This window comes from Tachysurus fulvidraco, chromosome 3 (genome assembly GCF_022655615.1).
Source record: "Tachysurus fulvidraco isolate hzauxx_2018 chromosome 3, HZAU_PFXX_2.0, whole genome shotgun sequence".
Taxonomy (NCBI): Eukaryota; Metazoa; Chordata; class Actinopteri; order Siluriformes; family Bagridae; genus Tachysurus; species Tachysurus fulvidraco.
In genome coordinates, this window is record NC_062520.1 from 29,963,268 (window position 1) to 29,982,927 (window position 19,660).

Genomic DNA, 19,660 nt, shown 5'->3' on the forward strand with positions numbered 1-19,660 from the left:
TGTGAGCTGTAAACACATGAACAGACAGGATTCTACTTGTAAATCCTTTAAGATTATAAACAGATGTTTACCTGTAACACAATAACATCACACATGACGTTGATTAATTTGCAAAAAAAACCAAACACAACAGTGACTGATGCCTTTTGTGCTCAACTTTATTGGAGGATTTTGTTGACTGTAGAAGTATTTATCCTTAATGGGACATTTAAGAACAAGAAGAGACTTCAGTGTCATATTTTACGAAATAGTTTAAATGCATTAAAGGCGTTTGAGGCGAATGCAACAGGTTTGTTTGTTTGTTTTTCTCATTTCACCCAAACAAGAGCGCGTGCGCCTTTGTAAGGAGGTGCCATTTCAGTCATATGACAGAGTCACACATCACGTGAACTCCTAAACTCGTTTCCTCATCGGATTATTTACCACATCAGCGCCATCCGCCCACATTAGAACATACCGTGACTCTCGGGACGTGCAGGTAAGCTACTCATCTACGCCATTTTGTACACCGAAGCGGTTTGTTTTTCCTGCACGAGCTCGCTCAGTTAGCTGATTCAAACAGCGCGCGGATCCCAAACGCGTCGTTCGTCCCTAGTTAGGTTCCCTAAGTAGTGAATGCCGTCGGCTGTTTAACCCTACATAGTGCGCACTAGTTTTTCTGTACGAAGCGATTTGGGACCGAGCCGCCGTGTGAACGAGTTTTTTTTTTAATCTGAGCTTTTTGTTTGATTACACACAGAATTAACGAATTTTAATCCTTTTTTATTCTATTATTCGGTTCAGTAAATGAGTGAAACGTTTATTTTAAGCTCGTATCGAGACTTTTCATGGTATGTCTGTGTAACAGGATATTACAACACTGTCCCATTGTGTATTAAAGGTGCAATAGTTTGTTTTTTCTAATCACTGATTTGTACAAAAATCCTTCAAGATTCGTATCATGAAGCACAAGTGCGTTAAATCTTACAGTAATATAGAAAAAATACATATATATGTAATATTGTGTTGTGTTTTGGACTCATGTCCTGTCGGAATGGTTCATGTGCTGTGTCCCAATTTACTTTACTGTGCACTAAAAAGTGTGCACTTTATTGGTGAAGGGAAACACACACACACATACACATTTAAGTGTGTAGCAAAAGAGTATGCACGTCATGGTACACAGTAAACACATCATGTAACTAAATAAAGTTATTTTGTCGTGTATATTGGGGCACGGCGGCTTAGAGGTTAGCACGTTTGCCTCAAACCTCCAGGGTTGGGGGTTCGATTCCCGCCTCCGCCTTGTGTGTTTGCATGATGTCTGTGCCTCGGGGGTTTCCTCCGGGTACTCCGGTTTCCTCCCCCGGTCCAAAGACATGCATGGTAGGTTGATTGGCATCTCCGGAAAATTGTCCGTAGTGTGTGTGAGTGAATGAGAGTGTGTGTGTGCCCTGTGATGGGTTGGCACTCCGTCCAGGGTGTATCCTGCCTCGATGCCCAATGACACCTGAGATAGGCACAGGCTCCCCGTGACCCAAGAAGTTCGGATAAGCGGTAGAAAATGAATGAATGTATTATCTTGTATAGTGATATTTATGTCTGTACTTTTGAGAGAACAGCTGGAACCAAATTCCTTGTGTGTGTCAACACACTCGGCCAATAAACCTGATTCTGATTCTGATTCCGTGTCCTACCTGCTGTCTCCAACCTCGTCCTTCCTAGTCGTGGTATTATATCACCTAATTTAATGAGTAATTGTGTGTATATTTGGTTTTAGGTTGAAGTTGAAGGACTTCATGTGAAGGTCTTCAGTCAGAAGGAAATCTGAAGTCAGCCTACAGCAAAGGTGACCATCAATACACGTTTCTAGCAAAATAGTGGGTGATTTATTTTCCAACAGCGTGTCTGGACCTTCTTGTTTGTTTGTTTTTGTTTTTATTTATTTATTTCAGCACTGGTAGTTGCAGTAGTTATAATCATTCACTGTGTATTGAACTCAAAATGTCTTCTGATAAAAACCTATTTTGGTGTGAGTGTTATCATCCCTTTGACACACACACACACACCTCCTTGTGTCCTGTCCTGATAAACCACCGGACTCTGTCCTCTTGTATTGAAAACCTTCAGCCGTAGTTCGGAGACTTTTCACGGCTTTTGTTTCTCCGTAATCTAATGATTCTGTGATCATTTTGTAACGTTCTCACAAACTGGTAGATAATGTTAACGATTAGTGCAAGACAACGGTGTTTAAATGTTGAAACTGGTGGATGTTAAGACCGAGGCTGTGTCTTTGTCACAGATGCATGCGAGAGTGTGTGTGTTGGTGTGTGTGCTGAGTGTGTGCAGCGCTCTCATCTGTCCTGATGGAGGAATGTGTGATAATGGAAACACCTGCTGTCAGATGTCATGGGGTGGCTACGGATGCTGCCCTCTGCCTAACGTAAGCGTATAACTTGGGCATTTTATTTATTATTAGTAATAAAATGTGCTAAGTGTGTGTGTGTGTGTGTGTGTGTGTGTGTGGTGCAGGCTGAGTGTTGCTCAGACCACTTGCATTGCTGTCATGAAGGAACGCTGTGTGACACTGAGCACGGCACGTGTGTGAACAAGACCCACAGTCTGGAGTGGGTGAGGAGAGTCAGTGCCAAACAGATTACCTTACCTCAGGTAAAACACACACACACACACACACACACACACACACACACACATCTCACATCATATCATACTTTTTTATAATTGGTCATTTGTGTCACTCAGGCAGTGGTGTGTCCTGACCAGGAGTCTGAATGTCCTGATGACACGACCTGCTGCCAGATGCCTGATGGGGTTTGGGGCTGCTGTCCAATGCCCAACGTAAATGTCTTATTTTTTATTTTTTTTCTGTTTGTCTGTGTGCATTTCTATTTGTTTGTCCGTTGTGTGTTCATATGGTGTGTGTTTGCATTCCTGGACTCGATCTTTTACATCGTAGTGTGTGTTTGTGTGCAGGCGGTGTGCTGTGAAGACAAAAGACACTGCTGTCCCGAGGGCACAAAGTGTGACATTGCTCACTCGAGGTGTGCGTCGGCCGTGCGAGGCTTCACCCCTCTCTTGAGAAAATTCCCTGCAATCCACAAAGGTATGACGTCACTTCCTGTCCCTCCCCTTACCGATAACACTCGCCCGTGAATATAACGAGCATGTGTATGTACGTTCGCCTTTCAGATGCAGCGGTGAATAAGGGATCTGTGAAGTTCCCAGGCAGTAACGATGGTAAGATATCAAGTTTCGGGGGAAAAAAATGCCTTTTTCACAGAATCGTTACAGTGAATCAATTCATTTGTGTTCGGTTGAATCATTTGATTTTGACTCGTTCACATGTTGACTGGACGACTGAAATGTGAGACAGCATGTAAACAGGTTGATGGACGTATATTGGAAGTGTGTGTATTTGGTGTAGGTCTGTGCAGTCCATACAGTTGGTGTGTGTGTGTGTGTGTGTGTGTGTGTGTGTGTGTGTGTGTGTGTGTGTGTGTGTTGTGCTCAGTACAGTTCAGTTATTATGGAGTCTGATGCCCGAATGCTTCGGTACCCTTTTCCAGACTGCAGGAGGGTGAAGAGTGTGTCTGAGGGGTGTGTTTGGGGTCATCCACAATGCTGTTGGCTTTGCGGATGCAGCGTGTGGTGTAAGTGTCCATTATAGAAGGAAGAGAGACTCCAGTGATCTTCTCAGCTGTCCTCATTATCCGCTGCACGGTCTTGCGATCCGAGATGGTGCAGTTCCCAAACCAGACAGTGATGCAGCTGTTCAGAATGCTCTCAATGGTCCCTCTGTAAAAAGTAGTTCTTGGTGATGGAGCTGGTGTTGAGTGACCAGGTGAAGTTCTCCGCTAGATGAACACCAAGAAATTTGGTGCTCCTGACGATCTCTACAGATGATCCGTCGGTGTTCGGCGGCGAGCGGTCGCTCTGTGCTCTCCGGAAGTCAACAACCACATCTTTTGCATTTATCAACATTCAGAGAAAGGTTGTTGGCTCTACACCAGGAACTTAGCGGTTGGACCTCCTCTCTATATGTTGACTCATCGTTCTTGCTGATGAGACCCACCACGGTCGTGTCCTATCTGTGCTTTGCTGCACAGTCGTGAGTCAGCAGAGTGAACAGCAGTGGACTGCGAATGCAGCCCTGAGGGGCTCCTGTACTCAGTGTGGTGGTGCTGGAGATGCTGTTCCCGATCCGGACTGACTGAGGTCTCAGAGGGAGGTGTTCAGTCCCAGCAGGCTCAGCTTCCCAATCAGGTGCTGAGGGGCGATTGTGTTGATTGCTGAATTAAAGTCTATGAACAGCATTCGTACATAAGTGACTTTATTGTCCAGGTGGGTGAGGGCGTGGCAATGGCATCGTCCGTGGAGCGGTTTGGACGATACGTGAACCGTATGGGGTCCAGTGAGGGTGGTAAATGGGTTTTGATGTGCCTTCATAACGATAGGTGTGAGTACGACGGGACGATAGTCATCGAGGCAGGACACTGTAGGCTTGGGATTGTCTTAAGGCACGTAGGAACAACGGCAGTGCTCGGGGAAATGTTGATTGTCAGTGAAGACCTCCGCTAGCTGTTCTGCACATTCCCTGAGCACCCTGCCAGGAATGTCGTCAGGTCCAGCAGCCTTCCGTGGGTTAGAATGGTCTTCCTTGCCGTCACGTTGTTTGGCACCTCAAACCAAAGCATACAAGTCACTCAGCGCATCTGGAAGGTAGGCATCACTATCACAGGCAGGTGAAGCTGTCTGTCACAGAGATCAGGTCATAATAGTGATGTGATTAGGAACGGTTTCAGGAACCGTGCCATGGTCGATTCAGTTTTTCCCTCGAGAGCTCAACAAACACATTAAAAACCTTAAAGATGTTTCTCTTAAGATTCTGTTTCTAGGAAACTAAATAGATAGATACAGAAGGAGAACCACAGTTCCTGGAAGAGTTCCGCTTCAACTTTGCCACAATATCGCAGAAAGGTTTTGATGCACTGCATTATTTGTGTACTTGTTGATCTTTTATTTGACGACCGTGTGTGTGTGTGTGTGTGTGTGTGTGTGTGTGTGTGAAGTGATTTGTCCAGATAAAGTGTCCACATGCCCAGATGACACAACCTGCTGTAAACTAGAGAACGGGAGCTACGGCTGTTGCCCCATGCCCAACGTGTGTTTTTTCTTTTCATTTGTTGTTTCCTTTTTTTATTTTATTTATTTATTTATTTATTTATTTATTTATTTATTTATTTATTTATTTATTATTGTTGTTGTTGGCTGTAGTATAATTTTTTTTTTTTTTTTTGCCTTAGGCTGTCTGTTGTGAGGATTATGTGCACTGCTGTCCCGAAGGAACGACCTGCGACCTTGAACACGGCTCCTGTGACATGGTCAGTGAGCTCAATGCGATGACCGTCGAGGCCACGCCCACTCTGCACTTAAAGCCGACAGGTAAACGTTCAGGCTTTTAAACTCTAGTGCATAATGCTGCCCTCAAGACCGAGGGCACTTGTGATGACCCTGTTGACCTTTCTCTCTCTCTCCGTTCCCTTGGTGAAAAAAGTTCCCGCCTTCCCACGTCCTTCACAGAATATCAATGACAAATGTGACCCGAGCTTTTCATGCCCACAAGACACTACCTGCTGCAAGATGTATACCGGGGATTGGGGCTGCTGTCCTCTACCACAAGTGGGTGCACATGTTTACTTCAGCACACTTTATGGTCATCGCCATACCTACTGAATCCGGTTTGTTTCTTTTTCTTTTCTCTCTAGGCTGTGTGCTGTGAGGATCATCTACACTGCTGCCCTCACAACACGGTTTGTAACGTGCAGGCAGGGACGTGTGACAGTGCCTCAGATCGGAGCTCGACCGTGCCCTGGGTCACCAAGATACCCGCCGTGGTCATGGTGTCTGAGAAAGAGCACTGTGATGAGACCTCAGCGTGTCCAACGGGAACAACCTGCTGTAAACAGAAATCAGGAACCTGGGCCTGCTGCCTGCTTCCACGGGTACGCGCGCACACACACACACACACACACACACACACACACACACACACACTGTCTACAGTATACAAGTATACGTGAACTCAGCACTGTCTCACACACACGTACACATCTGTCACCTCGCAGGCCATTTGCTGTGAAGATCACGAGCACTGCTGTCCTCAGGGCTACAAGTGTGACGTCCCTCACGAGTCCTGCGAACACTCTTTTCTACCCAGCATGCCTTGGGTCAGAAAGCAGCCAGCGCTGAGTGTGACGCGTAGCTCCCTCTCTCACCCCAGTGCTAACGCCGAGTCAGGCTCGCAGCACGGACACAAATGTGACGCACAGACCAGCTGCCCCAGAGGCAGCACCTGCTGCTTCATGGCAAAACTCAGCCAGTGGGGTTGCTGCCCTCTGCCACAGGTCTCTCTCTCACACACACACACAGTTACATTATAGTCTATTCACAATTCTACATAATCCTTCGTCCGTAACCAACGACGATTTTGCATCATCACGCTAATACTGTACGTTTAGTTGAGTGTCGTGTAGTCAGAGCGATCGTCTCTCTGCAGGCTGTGTGTTGTGGCGACGGAGATCACTGCTGTCCCAGCGGCTACACCTGCGGTAAGGAGAAACCCACCTGCACAAAGGGAAACCTGGAGCTTCCGTGGTTCAAGAAGCAGCCGGCCATAAGTGTCACGAGCGGCATCGGGGACGTGAAGTGCGATGACACCACCAGCTGTGCGACTGGAACCACGTGCTGCAGATTACGCACAGAAGAGTGGGGATGCTGTCCGCTGGCCCAGGTGTGTCAGGGGTGGGGTTTCAAGTGTATGGTGTACGGTGACGTGTATGGCGAGCGATGTTTTTTTTATTTATTTATTAAATATTTATTTATTTATTCTATTTTGTAGGCGGTGTGTTGTGCAGACCGCGAGCACTGCTGCCCTCACGACTACACCTGTGACCTGCAGAGCGGCACCTGCGTTAAACCTTCCACCACACACACCGTCCCTCTCGTGCTCACTCGCGTGCTCTCCGACAAAGACGACGATGAGCTGATGTGTGATGCCACAAGTCGTTGTTCTAAGAGTCAGACCTGCTGTCGCTCGTCCGACTCCGATTGGGCCTGCTGTCCATTTGAGCAGGTAACATTTGTCAAATCCTCTCATCCGATTGGACAGAATTGTCTCTCTCTCTCACATATATATATATATAATGTCATTACTATAGTAACCGTTCATTCACAGAAGCGCTCTACGAAATTTGATGTGGAGACGTTTTGCATAGCGAGTCTCCAGTGTCAGCACGTGTCTCTCAAATATTCCTTTTTTTTCCCCTTTCCTCTTTCTCTAGGCGGTGTGTTGTGAGGACATGAAGCACTGCTGCCCTAAGGGATACGCCTGTGACCCTAAAATACGTTGCACTAAAGTGTCTTCTCTCACATGGTGGGACAATTCACACCTTCCTGTACATCATCACGCTACTAATTAGCTTAATCTCCCGCCCATATCGGGATGAAGGACTGCACCGTGTTTGTGTTGGTTTTTTTTCTTGCAGTTCTTGGTATTTTTTCAGCGAGAGATCATTTTGCGGTTTATAACTGACATAGGAACCGACACCAAAACGATAACACACACTTTCGATTTTTCTTCAAACCGAATCACTCCAGGATGTTTTTACGTAGTTCATTCGTCTGCAAATTCTGTCTTCTGCTGTAGTTTATGCCGCAGCGTCCGATTTAAATCCCTTTCGAGATTTTGTAACATTTTTTTTTTCTTCAAACTTTTCTCCTCAGGTATGAAACCGATTGTAAACCGAACCGAATGTATCGCGTATGTAAACCTTAAGCCGACAAATCTAACGGCTTTCAGTTCTCTAAACACAAGCTGCCAGTATGGATGGGAGTAAAAATGATCGGCGATCCTTCATCCTTCATCTCTAACAGTGGATTATGACCCGAGCGGAAGCACACAAGTCGACGTATTTGGGTGTTTTGACCAACAGAGTCCTTGATTGTCATATTTTAGTAGCCGGAGTCATCCAGTGTTGCCTTGACTACTATAACGAGGAAGGAAAATGTATATTAATTTACTGACCTCTTAAAATCAGGAGTGTTTTTATTCCTTTATTTTAAATGTACTTGCCTTTGATCGCATGACGGAAAGTTTCTGCCTGTTAAGATTTTAAAGGGTAATATCACAACTCCAAAAACAACAAACTTTTGAAATGACTTCAGACCTGATATGATTTTAACTAACTTTTAGTGACACGATTATCCACATGGTTTAAATCAAGAATAAGTTTTTTTAATTTTTTTTGGATCTGTATCGATCTTCTGTTTCTGATGAGACGCGAGAAGCGTGTGGAAATAAATAGTTTGGAAATGGAGTATTTCTTTACGACTGTTTAGGTAAACAGAAACCCCTGGTGATGTGTGCCACGTGCTGATTGGCTTGTGAGACGAGTTACGAAACGCTGCCATGTGTCTGGTATGCCACAGAAGCGTGGATGGAATATCTGGGGGCGGCTTCGACGAGACCTCGGGTGGGGGTGGGGGGGTGGACGAGATAGTGACTGTAAATGTGTAAAGTGGAAAAAAAAATCATCATGATGTAAAACATTGAAAAAGATATTAAGTGAAAAATATTTGTATTAGTGTTCTAAAGTTTTAAACTAGTGTTTAAATCTGTCGTTCATCTGACACACACTTTCCTAATGTCTGTGAGCCAGTGGGATTAGGTTCCATTCAGAGTGTGTGTGTGTGTGTGTGTGTGTGTGTGTGTGTGTTTGCTGCCGGCTAACACACTTTCAGAGTGAATGAACTGCGAGGAAGAGTGAACCTCCAAAAGCTTTCATGTTGCTATAAATCGAGGAGAAGAAGCCGAAACAAATGGGCTCTTTCCACCGGTACGTCTTTAACGTAAATTCGATTTATGTCTAATTCAATTAAGTGTAGAGTGAATGTTCTTGTTAATAAGCTAATTTGGTTAAATACATAACCGTCCTCGAGCATGTAATATCTCATGAGACGTGTGGAACAGGTAAGGAATGAGGTTATCTACTGTACGTTATTTATGTAAAAATGTGAAGTATAGCATGATCCGATTTAGTTGTAATAACGTACACGTTTATGCTGCGTCAAAGCCTCGTTTGTACAAAAATCCAAAAGTTCTCAATTCCGACCCGATTAAATCGTACCGAACCGGTTGAGAACGTTCGAGATTCAAGTCCTTGAAATCCGTTAATAAGGACAGTCTGCTGGGAGAAGGGGTTGAACTTCAAAGGAGGATGAGATGTAGATCGGGAGTGTAAGACAGCCGGTGGGAGTGTGAGAGAGGGTGTAGTTAGATAAGCGGAGGAAAAGTGAGGCTGTATGTTGGAAATGAAGAGAGTGACTGAAGCAGCTGAGGCACAAGCTGCAGCTTGAACCAAAATGTCTCTGCTATTAATACACCCCGGCTCTGATCCCACTATCCGCTCGATCTCGCATGCACGCCGACACAAACAGTCGGCGTGTCAACAAAATGCTTATCTCTATTAAGCAGAAACGTGCTCGAAAATAGTCCTCAGTTCAAAAGGTCGTTCCAATAATCCTCATTTATTTGGATATTTATTGATTTAGATATTAGTAATATTTTTTCTTCTCATTTGATGCTAATTCTACCGTCTTGTTTGCATACTATGATTTAGCGTTTATTTTTTTAGCTCACATAAAATTCTCTCAAACAAATACTTTTCTCACAAAGCCATGAAATAGTTTTGCATTTGCTTTTACCCACAGTCGCAAAAGAAAAAAAACGAAAATTTGCTAGCAATTGCTAGTCGTACCCTAAATTTGTACAAACTGTTCTTGTGTCAGGGGACACTGTGGCTTAGTGGTTAGCACGTTTGCCTCACACCTCCAGGGTTGGGGGTTCGATTCCCACCTCCGCCTTGTATGTGTAGAGTTTGCATGTTCTCCTCGTGCCTCAGGGGTTTCCTCCGGGTACTCCGGTTTCCTCCCCCGGTCCAAAGACATGCATGGTAGGTTAATTGGCATCTCTGGAAAATTGTCCGTAGTGTGTGAGTGAATGAGAGAGTGTGTGCCCTGTGATGGGTTGGCACTCGGTCCAGGGTGTATCCTGCCCCGATGCCCGATGACGCCTGAGATAGGCACAGGCTCCCCGTGACCCGAGAAGTTCGGATAAGCGGTAGAAAATGAATGAATGTTCGTGCGTCTGTTATAGTTTTAACTCACATTTGCATTAAATGCTCTCATATTCGCTAATCTTTACCTTAAAATATTCACATTCGCTTGTATGTCTTAAAAATAGTCATTTTGTCTCGCTGATTGATCTTGTTACCTGCGGTTTTGCATCTAAAAGGCGAATATAATCAACGACCTACGCATTTCTCACTTCCTGCCTTCTCTATCTCTTTTGCACTCAGTAATGAAGAGGATGATGAAACAAAAATGGAATCTGAGTCTCTGATTCAGAAATTCAACGAGACAGAGACAACCGTGAATGCACATGCAGAGGGTATGGAGAAAAAAGTGCGTGTGGTTAAAAGTGTAGGTGTGGTTAATGAAGGGTCAGGTACAAGGAAGAAAGTACTATTGTACCAGAAATGGTTGGATTCAGAGATGTGGTTAATGTAACAAATGTAAAAAATAGTTATGGTTAGCGGTGTAACAAAATATTGCCAGGACAAGAATCTGTGCTTAAAGGTGGGGTCTCCGGTTTTTGAAAGCCAATGTAGACATATAAAATCACCAAAACAAACACGCCCCTAACCCAAATGAGGCCCACCCCTGTATCGATAGCTCCGCCCACACATACATACGTAACCCAGGCGACTTAAGGAAAGAAACGTGTCTTTATCATAGCTGAAGGGAAGAACAATACGATTGTAGATAAACAAACAAGCAAAAATGCCACACAAGCATAATGATGTAAAGGACAAAGGCATATATTAGTTCTGTGTAACAAAGCAAAACCAACGTTACTCACCTATCGAGAAGGAAAAAAGCGCCTCAGCGTCTTAAGTAAAGTCGGCCACATATTCACAGGTCGGAGTTTCCCGAGTCAATAACTCCTGAGCTAAACGCTGTTACTACACAAAACGCGGTTGTAGCTGCCTCTCTACATTACTACGATAGAAAAGAGGTGTTATTTGTGTAGTAACAGTGTTTAGCTCAGGAGTTATTGACTCGGGAAACTCCGACCTGTGAATATGTGGCCAACTTCCTGCTCCTTCAGTTCTCTCCAGCGCTGGAAAGCTGATCCTATATTAACACGTCCTACTTCTTGCCTTATCGTAAGTCTTTCTTTCCTTATTTTTATCCTCCATGTCGATGTTAAAACCGCTTTCTGCTAATGTCACACATGCGCACTGAACACACTCTCCGCAGCATATTGACAAGCCCCGCCCCTTTCTGCTCATTGGCTACACGTTTGTTTTGATTTTTGTTTATTATTCGGCCCGACTCAGTTTTCTGAAGCATTTCTCAAAAATCGGAAACCCTGCCTTTAATACTGATATAAATATTGATATTTATAGCCACTTTGCTGTCAGAAGATTTATCATCACCTTCTGTCCAAGAACTCAACAGTACTGTGGTACTAATTTGGTTATAAGTAGTAATGTAGTCCTTCATTGTAAATATTTCCTCTATCGTAGCCGAGCAGTGTCAAGAATTCTGTTCATCAAGCGTCAAACACGGCCTACTCCGAACCCAAAGTCCTGAAACAGTCACGGAAGGGGCAAGGAGGCAAAAAGTGTTCTCTAAATTTGGGCGGCCACTTCGGAGAACTAGTGCAAGAAAGAAATCTCTAAAGATGGAAGAAGGGAGGCAGGCCCTCGTCGATAACTCTAACAGCAGTGTAGCGACTCTCAGCTTGCGGATGTTTGAAGTGAGCTGCTGCTCCGATATTTACACCAGCGCTGGAGGATCTCAGTTCTCACAGCTCGGTTTTCACCCTGAATCTGAGTACATTTATGCTGAAAGCATCAAAGGTTCCATTTCCTGTTCCAGTGTATCACGCGACTGGGATTCGCTTTGTCTTTATACAGAGGTTGATGAAAAAGCTTGCAGCGGACCTCAAGACCTCAGATCTGAGACTGCAAAAATGGACAGCAGCATAGAAGCCTTGTTCGGGTCAGATTCTTCCTGCGAAAGTGAGTCCGGTGCCTGTGACTCCGATTCAAGCTGCCATAATGCCGACTGGGAACAGAGCTTTGACTCAGACAGCTTTGATTCTTCCAACAGCTCTGCTGAGGCACAGTGGGGTTCTGCCTCATCGTGTTCAGGCTCAGCTGCGTCTGGTTATATCACTGACTATGATTTGGTATCCTCATTCTCCACTACAGAACGACATGGTAGCTCTGCTTCTGGCAGCAACTTTGAGGCAGGGCACTGTAACTCTCAAACTGACCATTATGAGGCAAGACTCTGTGATTCTCCTCTTGGCCATTTTGATGCAGGGCACTGTGACTCTCTAAGTGGCCATTTTGAGGCAGGACAATGTGACACATCAGACAGTCATTTTGAGGCAGTTCACTGCAACTTGCCAGAAGTCCATTTTGAGGCAAGGCATTATGACTCCCCAAATGGCCATATTGAGGCAGGGCATTGTGACTCTCCAATTGGCCATATTGAGGCAGGGCATGGTGACTCTCCAATTGGCCATATTAAAGCGGGGCATTGTGACTCTCCAATTGGCCATATTAAAGTGGGGCATTGTGACTCTCCAATTGGAAATATTGAGGCAGGATATTGTGACTCTCCAATTGGCCATATTGAGGCAGGGCATTGTGACTCTCCAATTGGCCAAATTGAGGCAGAACATTGTGACTCTCCAACTGGCCATTATGAGGTGGGGCACTGTGATCCTCAAATTGGCCATTTTGAGGCAGGACACTGTGACTCTTCAGATGCCCATTTTGAGGCAGGACACTGTGACTCCCCAGTTTGCCATTTTGAGGCAGGACACTGTGACTCTTCAGATGCCCATTTTGAGGCAGGACACTGTGACTCCCCAGTTTGCCATTTTGAGGCAGGACACTGTGACTCTTCAGATGCCCATTTTGAGGCAGGACACTGTGACTCTTCGGATGCCCATTTTGAGGCAGGACACTGTGACTCTCCACTTGGCTATTTTGATAAGGATGCATGTGACCTGTACAATGCTTTTCCTCAGAGTAGCGACGCGGTCTGTTACGGACATAAAGAGCAAGACTCCCTTTTTCATTTTAACGACTGTCCTACGCTAACATGGAGGAAGCTACAGGGTGTCGTGACTCATGCTGATCGCTATCGCATCGCACCGTATTTCCATGAGATGATGAAAGAGACAGAACACGAAGGAATTCATGAAAAAGTCAAAATAAACAAAGGCTTTCTTTTCCATCCTCAAAGGGTAAAAAAAAAACTTTCATATCATTTTTTTTTTAAATAATATTTTAATACTTTCAGAAATTGGTTTGATCTGAGACTAACTCTCAGTGTTTATCTCAGTTTTTACAGGCAAAACATTCTGAATATCGGGAAGGCCGGGAATATTCCATGCTTCGCCACGTACAGAATGGATCGTATGGGGATGTGTTTAGCGTTCGTGACAAACAAACTGGCTTTACATGTGCAGCCAAAAGGGTAAGATAACACTCCATAACACATAAACTGGATGTTTTTTTTTTCTGTGGTACACACAGTTGTTGATTTGTTGTCCAATCATCAAAGTGCTCAATTCTGATTGGTCAGAATTAATGTGCTCGTTCTAATGCGGATTATTTTCCATATTAATAGTTCATTATTCATTCATTCATTTTCTACCGCTTATCCGAACTTCTCGGGTCACGGGGCATCATCGGGCATCGAGGCAGGATACACCCTGGACGGAGTGCCAACCCATCACAGGGCACACACACTCTCATTCACTCACACACTCACACACTATGGACAATTTTCCAGAGATGCCAATCAACCTACCATGCATGTCTTTGGACCGGGGGAGGAAACCGGAGTACCCGGAGGAAACCCCCGAGGCATGGGGAGAACATTCAAACTCCACACACACGAGGCGGGAATCGAACCCCCAACCCTGGAGGTGTGAGGCGAACGTGCTAACCACTAAGTCACCGTGCCCCCCATTAATAGTTCATTATACACATATTTATTTTCATGATATTCTATAGTGTTATATGCAACTATAAATGGATAAAAAAGTAAGACCTTATTTAATACATGTAAAACATTCAGAATGTGCTGTTATTTTGAAATTAGCCTCAGGGTTATTGGTGTTATTCTCTTACACCATGTGGCAATCTAACTGTCTACAGATTCCTCTAAGCAGTTTCAGCTGGGAGGAAGTGGGAACATGGAGCAGGTTGGACTCACCGAGAGTCCTTCAGCTTTACGGGGCTGTATGTGAAGGACACAACGTCGTCCTCTTCATGGATCTTAAAACAGGTTCGTTATTGCTTACGTTAAGTCACAGGAACCAGGGAGCCATGTACACATTCAGGCATCACTTTCAACACAAGTCATCGCTGAAATTCTTTCTCACTCCCTGTGTTCAGGCTCTTTGGCAGAGCTCCTAAAAACAAGAGGGCATTTTCCTGAAGATTTGGCTCTTTATTACCACTGCCAGGTGCTGCAGGCTCTGGAACATCTGCACAGCAGAAAGGTGATTCACCTGGATGTTAAAGGTGAGCGTTCCACACGACATTACCCTGAGTTTTAATGGCATCTTTATAGCTATAGCTGCTACAGTGGTCTGTTCGCCACTTTAAGTCGTGGCCTAATGGCTAGAGAGTTTGTCTCCAAACCCTAAGGTTGTGGGTTCGAGTCTCGGGCCAGCCACGACTGAGGTGCCCTTGAGCAAGGCACCGAACCCCCCCAACTGCTCCCCGGGCGCCGCAGTGTAAATCGCTGCCCACTGCTCCGGGTGTGTGTTCCAGGTGTGTGTGTGTTCACTGCTGTGTGTGTGCACTTTGGATGGGTCAAATGCAGAGAACGAATTCTGAGTCGGGGTCACCGTACTTAGCCGTATGTCACGTCACCTTAATGCATTTTATTTCAAATCGCTACGGCGGCATTCTCATAGTCGTACTATTACATATGCTCAGGTAATGAAGATATTCAGGAAAACCATTCAGGGAGTCATGATTGCTTAAGGATGGAAAATGAAAAGAAAAAGAAAGTCAGAAAGGATAGAAGTCGCAGCAAACAGAGACTCAAAATAGACCTGAAAGAATTATTATTATTCATTCATTCACTCATTCTCTACCGCTTATCCAAACTTCTCGGGTCACGGGGAGCCTGTGCCTATCTCAGGCGTCATCGGGCATCGAGGCAGGATACACCCTGGACGGAGTGCCAATCCATCGCAGGGCACACACACACTCTCATTCACACACACACACACTACGGACAATTTCCCAGAGATGCCAATCAACCTACCATGCATGTCTTTGGACCGGTGGAGGAAACCGGAGTACCCGGAGGAAACCACTGAGGCACAGGGAGAACATGCAAACTCCACACACACAAGGTGGAGGCGGGAATCGAACCCAACCCTGGAGGTGTGAGGCGAACGTGCTAACCACTAACCCACCGTGCCCCCTCATTATTCTTATTATTACTGATTAATTTAGGAATGAAACAACACAGTAAGGACACAATTCCTCAGGTATTCGTAAACTGAACAACGCTTTCCGTTAAAAAATGTACTTGTGTGTGTTTTTATATTTGCACATAGTGGACAACGTTTTACTTTCGAAAGACAAGAAGGAGTGTTTCCTGTGTGATTTTGGATTATCTGAGATGCTGGACCAGAATGGATACAGCACCAAGACCTTCAGAGGTAACACACTACATACTACACACACACACACACACACACACACCTACTTAAACTGCATATCAATGCAGCAGTTAACAGTAAACTGTGTGCGCGTGTGTTAATATTTTAGGTAACGGTCTGCGTGGCACAGAAAGCCATATGTCTCCCGAGGTGGCTCGTGGAGATCCTCGCTCAGACAAAGCGGACGTCTGGAGCAGCTGTTGTATGTTACTGCACATGCTTAGTGGCCATCAGCCATGGACGCGCTACTACACACACCCACTCTGCCTGAAAGTAAGAGTCCCCAAGCAACAGAACTGAACACAGGATTTAACTTTCAGGAGTAAATTAAGTAAATAAGTCATAAAGGGGGGGGGGGGGCACGGTGGCTTAGTGGTTAGCACGTTTGCCTCACACCTCCAGCGTCGGGGGTTCGATTCCTGCCTCCGCCTTGTGTGTGGAGTCCAAAGACATGCATGGTAGGTTGATTGGCATCTCTGGGAAATTGTCCGTAGTGTGTGAGTGAATGAGAGTGTGTGTGAGTGCCCTGTGATGGGTTCGCACTCCGTCCAGGGTGTATCCTGCCTCGATGCCCGATGACGCCTGAGATAGGCACAGGCTCCCTGTGACCTGAGAAGTTCGGATAAGCGGTAGAAAATGAATGAATGAATGAATGAATGTCATAAAGTGGTGAATTAAATATCTAAATAAGTAAGTACATGAACAACAAGGATATAAATACATAAATAGTAAGAAAAATGTGCCTTGTTTTATATACAGTGTGTGTTTAAAAAGTTCACGCTGATTCTGAACAAATGTGGTATAGATTGTGAGTGAGCCGGCTCCTCTGTGGGAGATCCCTCCTGGCTGTGACCCCTTGACCTGTGATGTCATCAGAGGGGGATTGGTCAAGGAGCCGAGAGAGAGGGACTCGGCCAAGGAGCTGCTGGAGAAAAGCAGCAGAGCCCTGCGAGCAGGTCGGTGGTGTTTAGAGGTGCGCTTACCAGGCTGATGCTGGTAGAATTTTCGGATAGGATGTGAATGTGTGTGTGTGTGTGTGTGTGTGTGTAGTAGGAGGCCTCGTTGATCCTGTACAATCAGCATCGCGGAATCTGCCCCATCACCAGATCTGCCCACACAACATTCTCCCCGAACCCCCAGCGGTGTCTAATTCAGCAGAGCTCTCTGTTCCCAGAATTCACTGGGTGAGCAGATGGAGAGATCGAGCAGCCGAGGAGGACGGGACGGATTCTGAAGACACGTACGAGGACAGCGATAGAGAGATGGACGGGACGGAAAGATGGATGCAGAAGTGGGGATTGAGAAACGAATACACGCCCTCTGAAGATGAGAAGGACCCAGACGGAGAGAACAATTGCTCGTCTGAAGACCTATGGAGAGCAAGGGCAGCTGTAGGGATGAGGAAGGAAGAGGAAGAAGAGAGCGATGAAGAGGTGGAGAGCGATTTGGGGAGTTTGAGAGAGCTGGGCAGCGAGGGCGAGTGGGAGCCGTTTCACCACCTGCAGATCCTCTGCGGTTCTGAGTGGCAACATCGTGAGGATGACTGGTCAGATACCGAGGAGGAGGAGGAGGAGGAGGAGGAGGAGTGTGCACCCTCTGTGATGACAAGTGAGTCAAGCCTCAACTTGCTGAAATATACTTCATTAAAAAAAACAATTGACAGCATTGGAATATCGTAGAAGACCTCATTTTAGTGCGTTCACTTTGCCAGTGGTTTGTTATTTGTATTGTTTTTGTCTTAACAGGTTTAAACTTGTGTGAGAGAAACTCCAGGTTAACTCTGGCCTGCCATCGTAGCATCTGCGCTTCAGAGGCGGAGTTTACTGACAAGGTGCACATCTCAGGTTGCCAGGTATCTTCTGTCCTGTTTGTCTTTCCTGTCTGTAGTTCAATTTTTTTTTATTCTTCTTTAAAGGGCTCGGATTGGTCGGATGACTTGAGCTCCGGTGTGTTCTCCTCTTATAGCAGCCTTACAGACGAGCAGAGCTTCAACGTGGATTGGTCTGTCTCCACCAATCAGCCGCCTTCGTGCATCTTTGAAGGTAAAGTTAGTCGGGTCGAACAGGTAATCTCCTGTGATGTCCTAGCTTTTTTTCCCCCTAGGTTTTTAGTTTAAGGTCTTTCACTAAACTCTGAACAAACCCATTAAAACACTGTTGAGATACTGTTTTTTTTTTTGTTGTTGTTGTTGAATGTGTGTTTGTGTGTAGGCCTCGGGGTGGATATCTGGGTGGAGGATGTGAGTGGAGACACTTTTAGGATCAGAGAGAGGTTAAGGGTAAAGCTAGGTCATGTCGCCGTCGGTATAAGCGCACAGGTGAGGTGTCCGATTCGAGTGAAATGTTGTTCAACTGGATATAATTTATTGTCAAGTAATAAAATTTTGTACTTATGCATTACTATGATATCAAATGAGATGTTCGTTCAACACCTGATTGTCAGAAAAATCCGATATGGCAAGGCTAAGATGACGTCTCATTTGTGTTTTAACACAAGATCTCCATGAGAGCGTTCAGTTTATCCACGCTAGATGGGAACCTTGTCTCTCCTGACACCGAGGTTCTGGAGTCGCGCATGTGGCTGCTGTGTGTCCCTGCTCCGGACTACAGCACCTGTTGGACCTGGAGGATCCGAGACGGCAAAATGGAGACTCGAGAGGCTGACGGACTGCAATCGGACACCTGTTCCACTCTGGCAGCCTGAAAACCATGGACACTACATTCCCGTTCTTTGCTTAATTTCTTTTTTTTTCCCAAACTGGTGAACGAGTGCTCAATGCTAATTCAAATCATTGTCTGGATAATTTGTCCCAATTGTCAATTTCATTTTCCAGAGCAAACATATACCACAGACTTAGTACAGCTATCGCTCCTCTTAAAGGAGAGGAATTGTAAATTTTTAGCACCCTCTGGTGCTTGGGAGATAAAAGTCCATTGACGAGCCTCTCAGCTGTATACTTTTTTTTTTTTTAAAGGGAATTTCCTTTTTAAGGAAAAAGGTGAAATTAAGCAGCTGTATTATCGAGTGTAGACTTTTTCTGACTACGAATCTGTATCACGAAACTCAATAACTACAAAAAATAAACACACCTGTCTGGCTTTGTGAAGCGAATGCTTTTCAAAATGCTTTGTTGAACATTATTGGAAGTTTTAAAGCCAAAGTCATGGTAAAGACCTAATGTTCAGAATCACTAGGCTTAAGATGGACTATAACTGCTTCATGAGGTCAGCAAGAAACAGTCAGGGGCGGTGGTGGCTCAACTGGTTAAGGTTCTGGGTTGTTGATCGGAGGATCAGGGTTCATGGCGCAGCACAGCCAAGCCGCCACTGCTGGGCCCTTGAGAAAGGCCCTCAATCCTCCCTTCTCCAGGGCGCTGTATCATAACTGCCCCTGCACTCTGACCCCTACCTCCTCAGTTGGGGTATGTAAAGAAAAGTATTCCACTGTGCTGTAATGTATATGTGGCGATAATAAAGGCTTCTATGCCCCCCTGCCTCTTCTTCTTCTTAAATATCCTGAGCCTTAATCTTGCTGTCAGTGAATGAATGACTTGATCCCTAACTAGCCAAACAATGTCTCAAAAGATTTCAAGGAAAGAAGCTCTTGCTCTTTAGTTTTTAACATATATTTCAACATGAACGTATTCAATATGTTTCCTAGTTGGAATTGTGCTGTAATAGTGTAAGAAAGCCTAACACTCTAGGCAACTATTTTTAAGGTGTGTCTGAACTTGCGTCAATAAATAAAGAGCTTTACTTCCTGCTTTGTTCTAATTGGAGCGTAGCTGTGAAGGGGTTTGCTTTTTAACGAATGCGATTGGTCTACTCT

General features: G+C 45.1%; 2 protein-coding genes across 7 annotated transcripts; both read left to right on the top strand.

Annotated features, from left to right (window-relative positions):
• Window positions 1-270: 270 nt before the first annotated feature.
• Window positions 271-8,375, top strand: grnb (granulin b). Of its 2 annotated transcripts, XM_027155771.2 has the most exons (15): window positions 271-478; window positions 1,760-1,828; window positions 2,282-2,422; window positions 2,512-2,649; window positions 2,743-2,838; window positions 2,974-3,103; window positions 3,190-3,237; window positions 5,070-5,161; window positions 5,304-5,442; window positions 5,555-5,679; window positions 5,766-6,002; window positions 6,126-6,404; window positions 6,557-6,790; window positions 6,899-7,132; window positions 7,341-8,375. In XM_027155771.2, exons 3-15 carry the CDS (start codon window positions 2,282-2,284, stop codon window positions 7,476-7,478), a joined length of 2,031 nt encoding a protein of 676 aa, XP_027011572.2. In that variant the 5' UTR covers window positions 271-478; window positions 1,760-1,828; the 3' UTR covers window positions 7,479-8,375. The 2 variants fall into 2 exon arrangements, with proteins under 2 accessions (XP_027011572.2, XP_027011582.2); XM_027155781.2 differs by lacking the exon at window positions 6,126-6,404.
• LOC113648526 lies at window positions 2,402-19,503 on the top strand. 5 transcript variants are annotated; one of them, XM_047811069.1, is made up of 15 exons: window positions 2,402-2,505; window positions 8,740-8,894; window positions 10,416-10,507; window positions 11,649-13,387; window positions 13,486-13,620; window positions 14,307-14,436; window positions 14,547-14,675; window positions 15,728-15,832; window positions 15,942-16,105; window positions 16,638-16,788; window positions 16,883-17,440; window positions 17,578-17,663; window positions 17,748-17,874; window positions 18,043-18,149; window positions 18,329-19,503. In XM_047811069.1, the coding sequence occupies exons 2-15, from the start codon at window positions 8,878-8,880 to the stop codon at window positions 18,533-18,535; spliced, it is 3,747 nt and encodes a 1,248-aa protein (XP_047667025.1). In that variant the 5' UTR covers window positions 2,402-2,505; window positions 8,740-8,877; the 3' UTR covers window positions 18,536-19,503. The 5 variants fall into 5 exon arrangements, with proteins under 5 accessions (XP_047667025.1, XP_047667027.1, XP_027011551.2 ...); XM_047811071.1 differs by lacking the exon at window positions 2,402-2,505 and having other exon boundaries at window positions 8,565-8,894; window positions 10,416-10,521; XM_027155750.2 differs by lacking the exon at window positions 2,402-2,505 and having other exon boundaries at window positions 8,565-8,894; window positions 16,886-17,440.
• The last annotated feature ends 157 nt before the right edge of the window (window positions 19,504-19,660 follow it).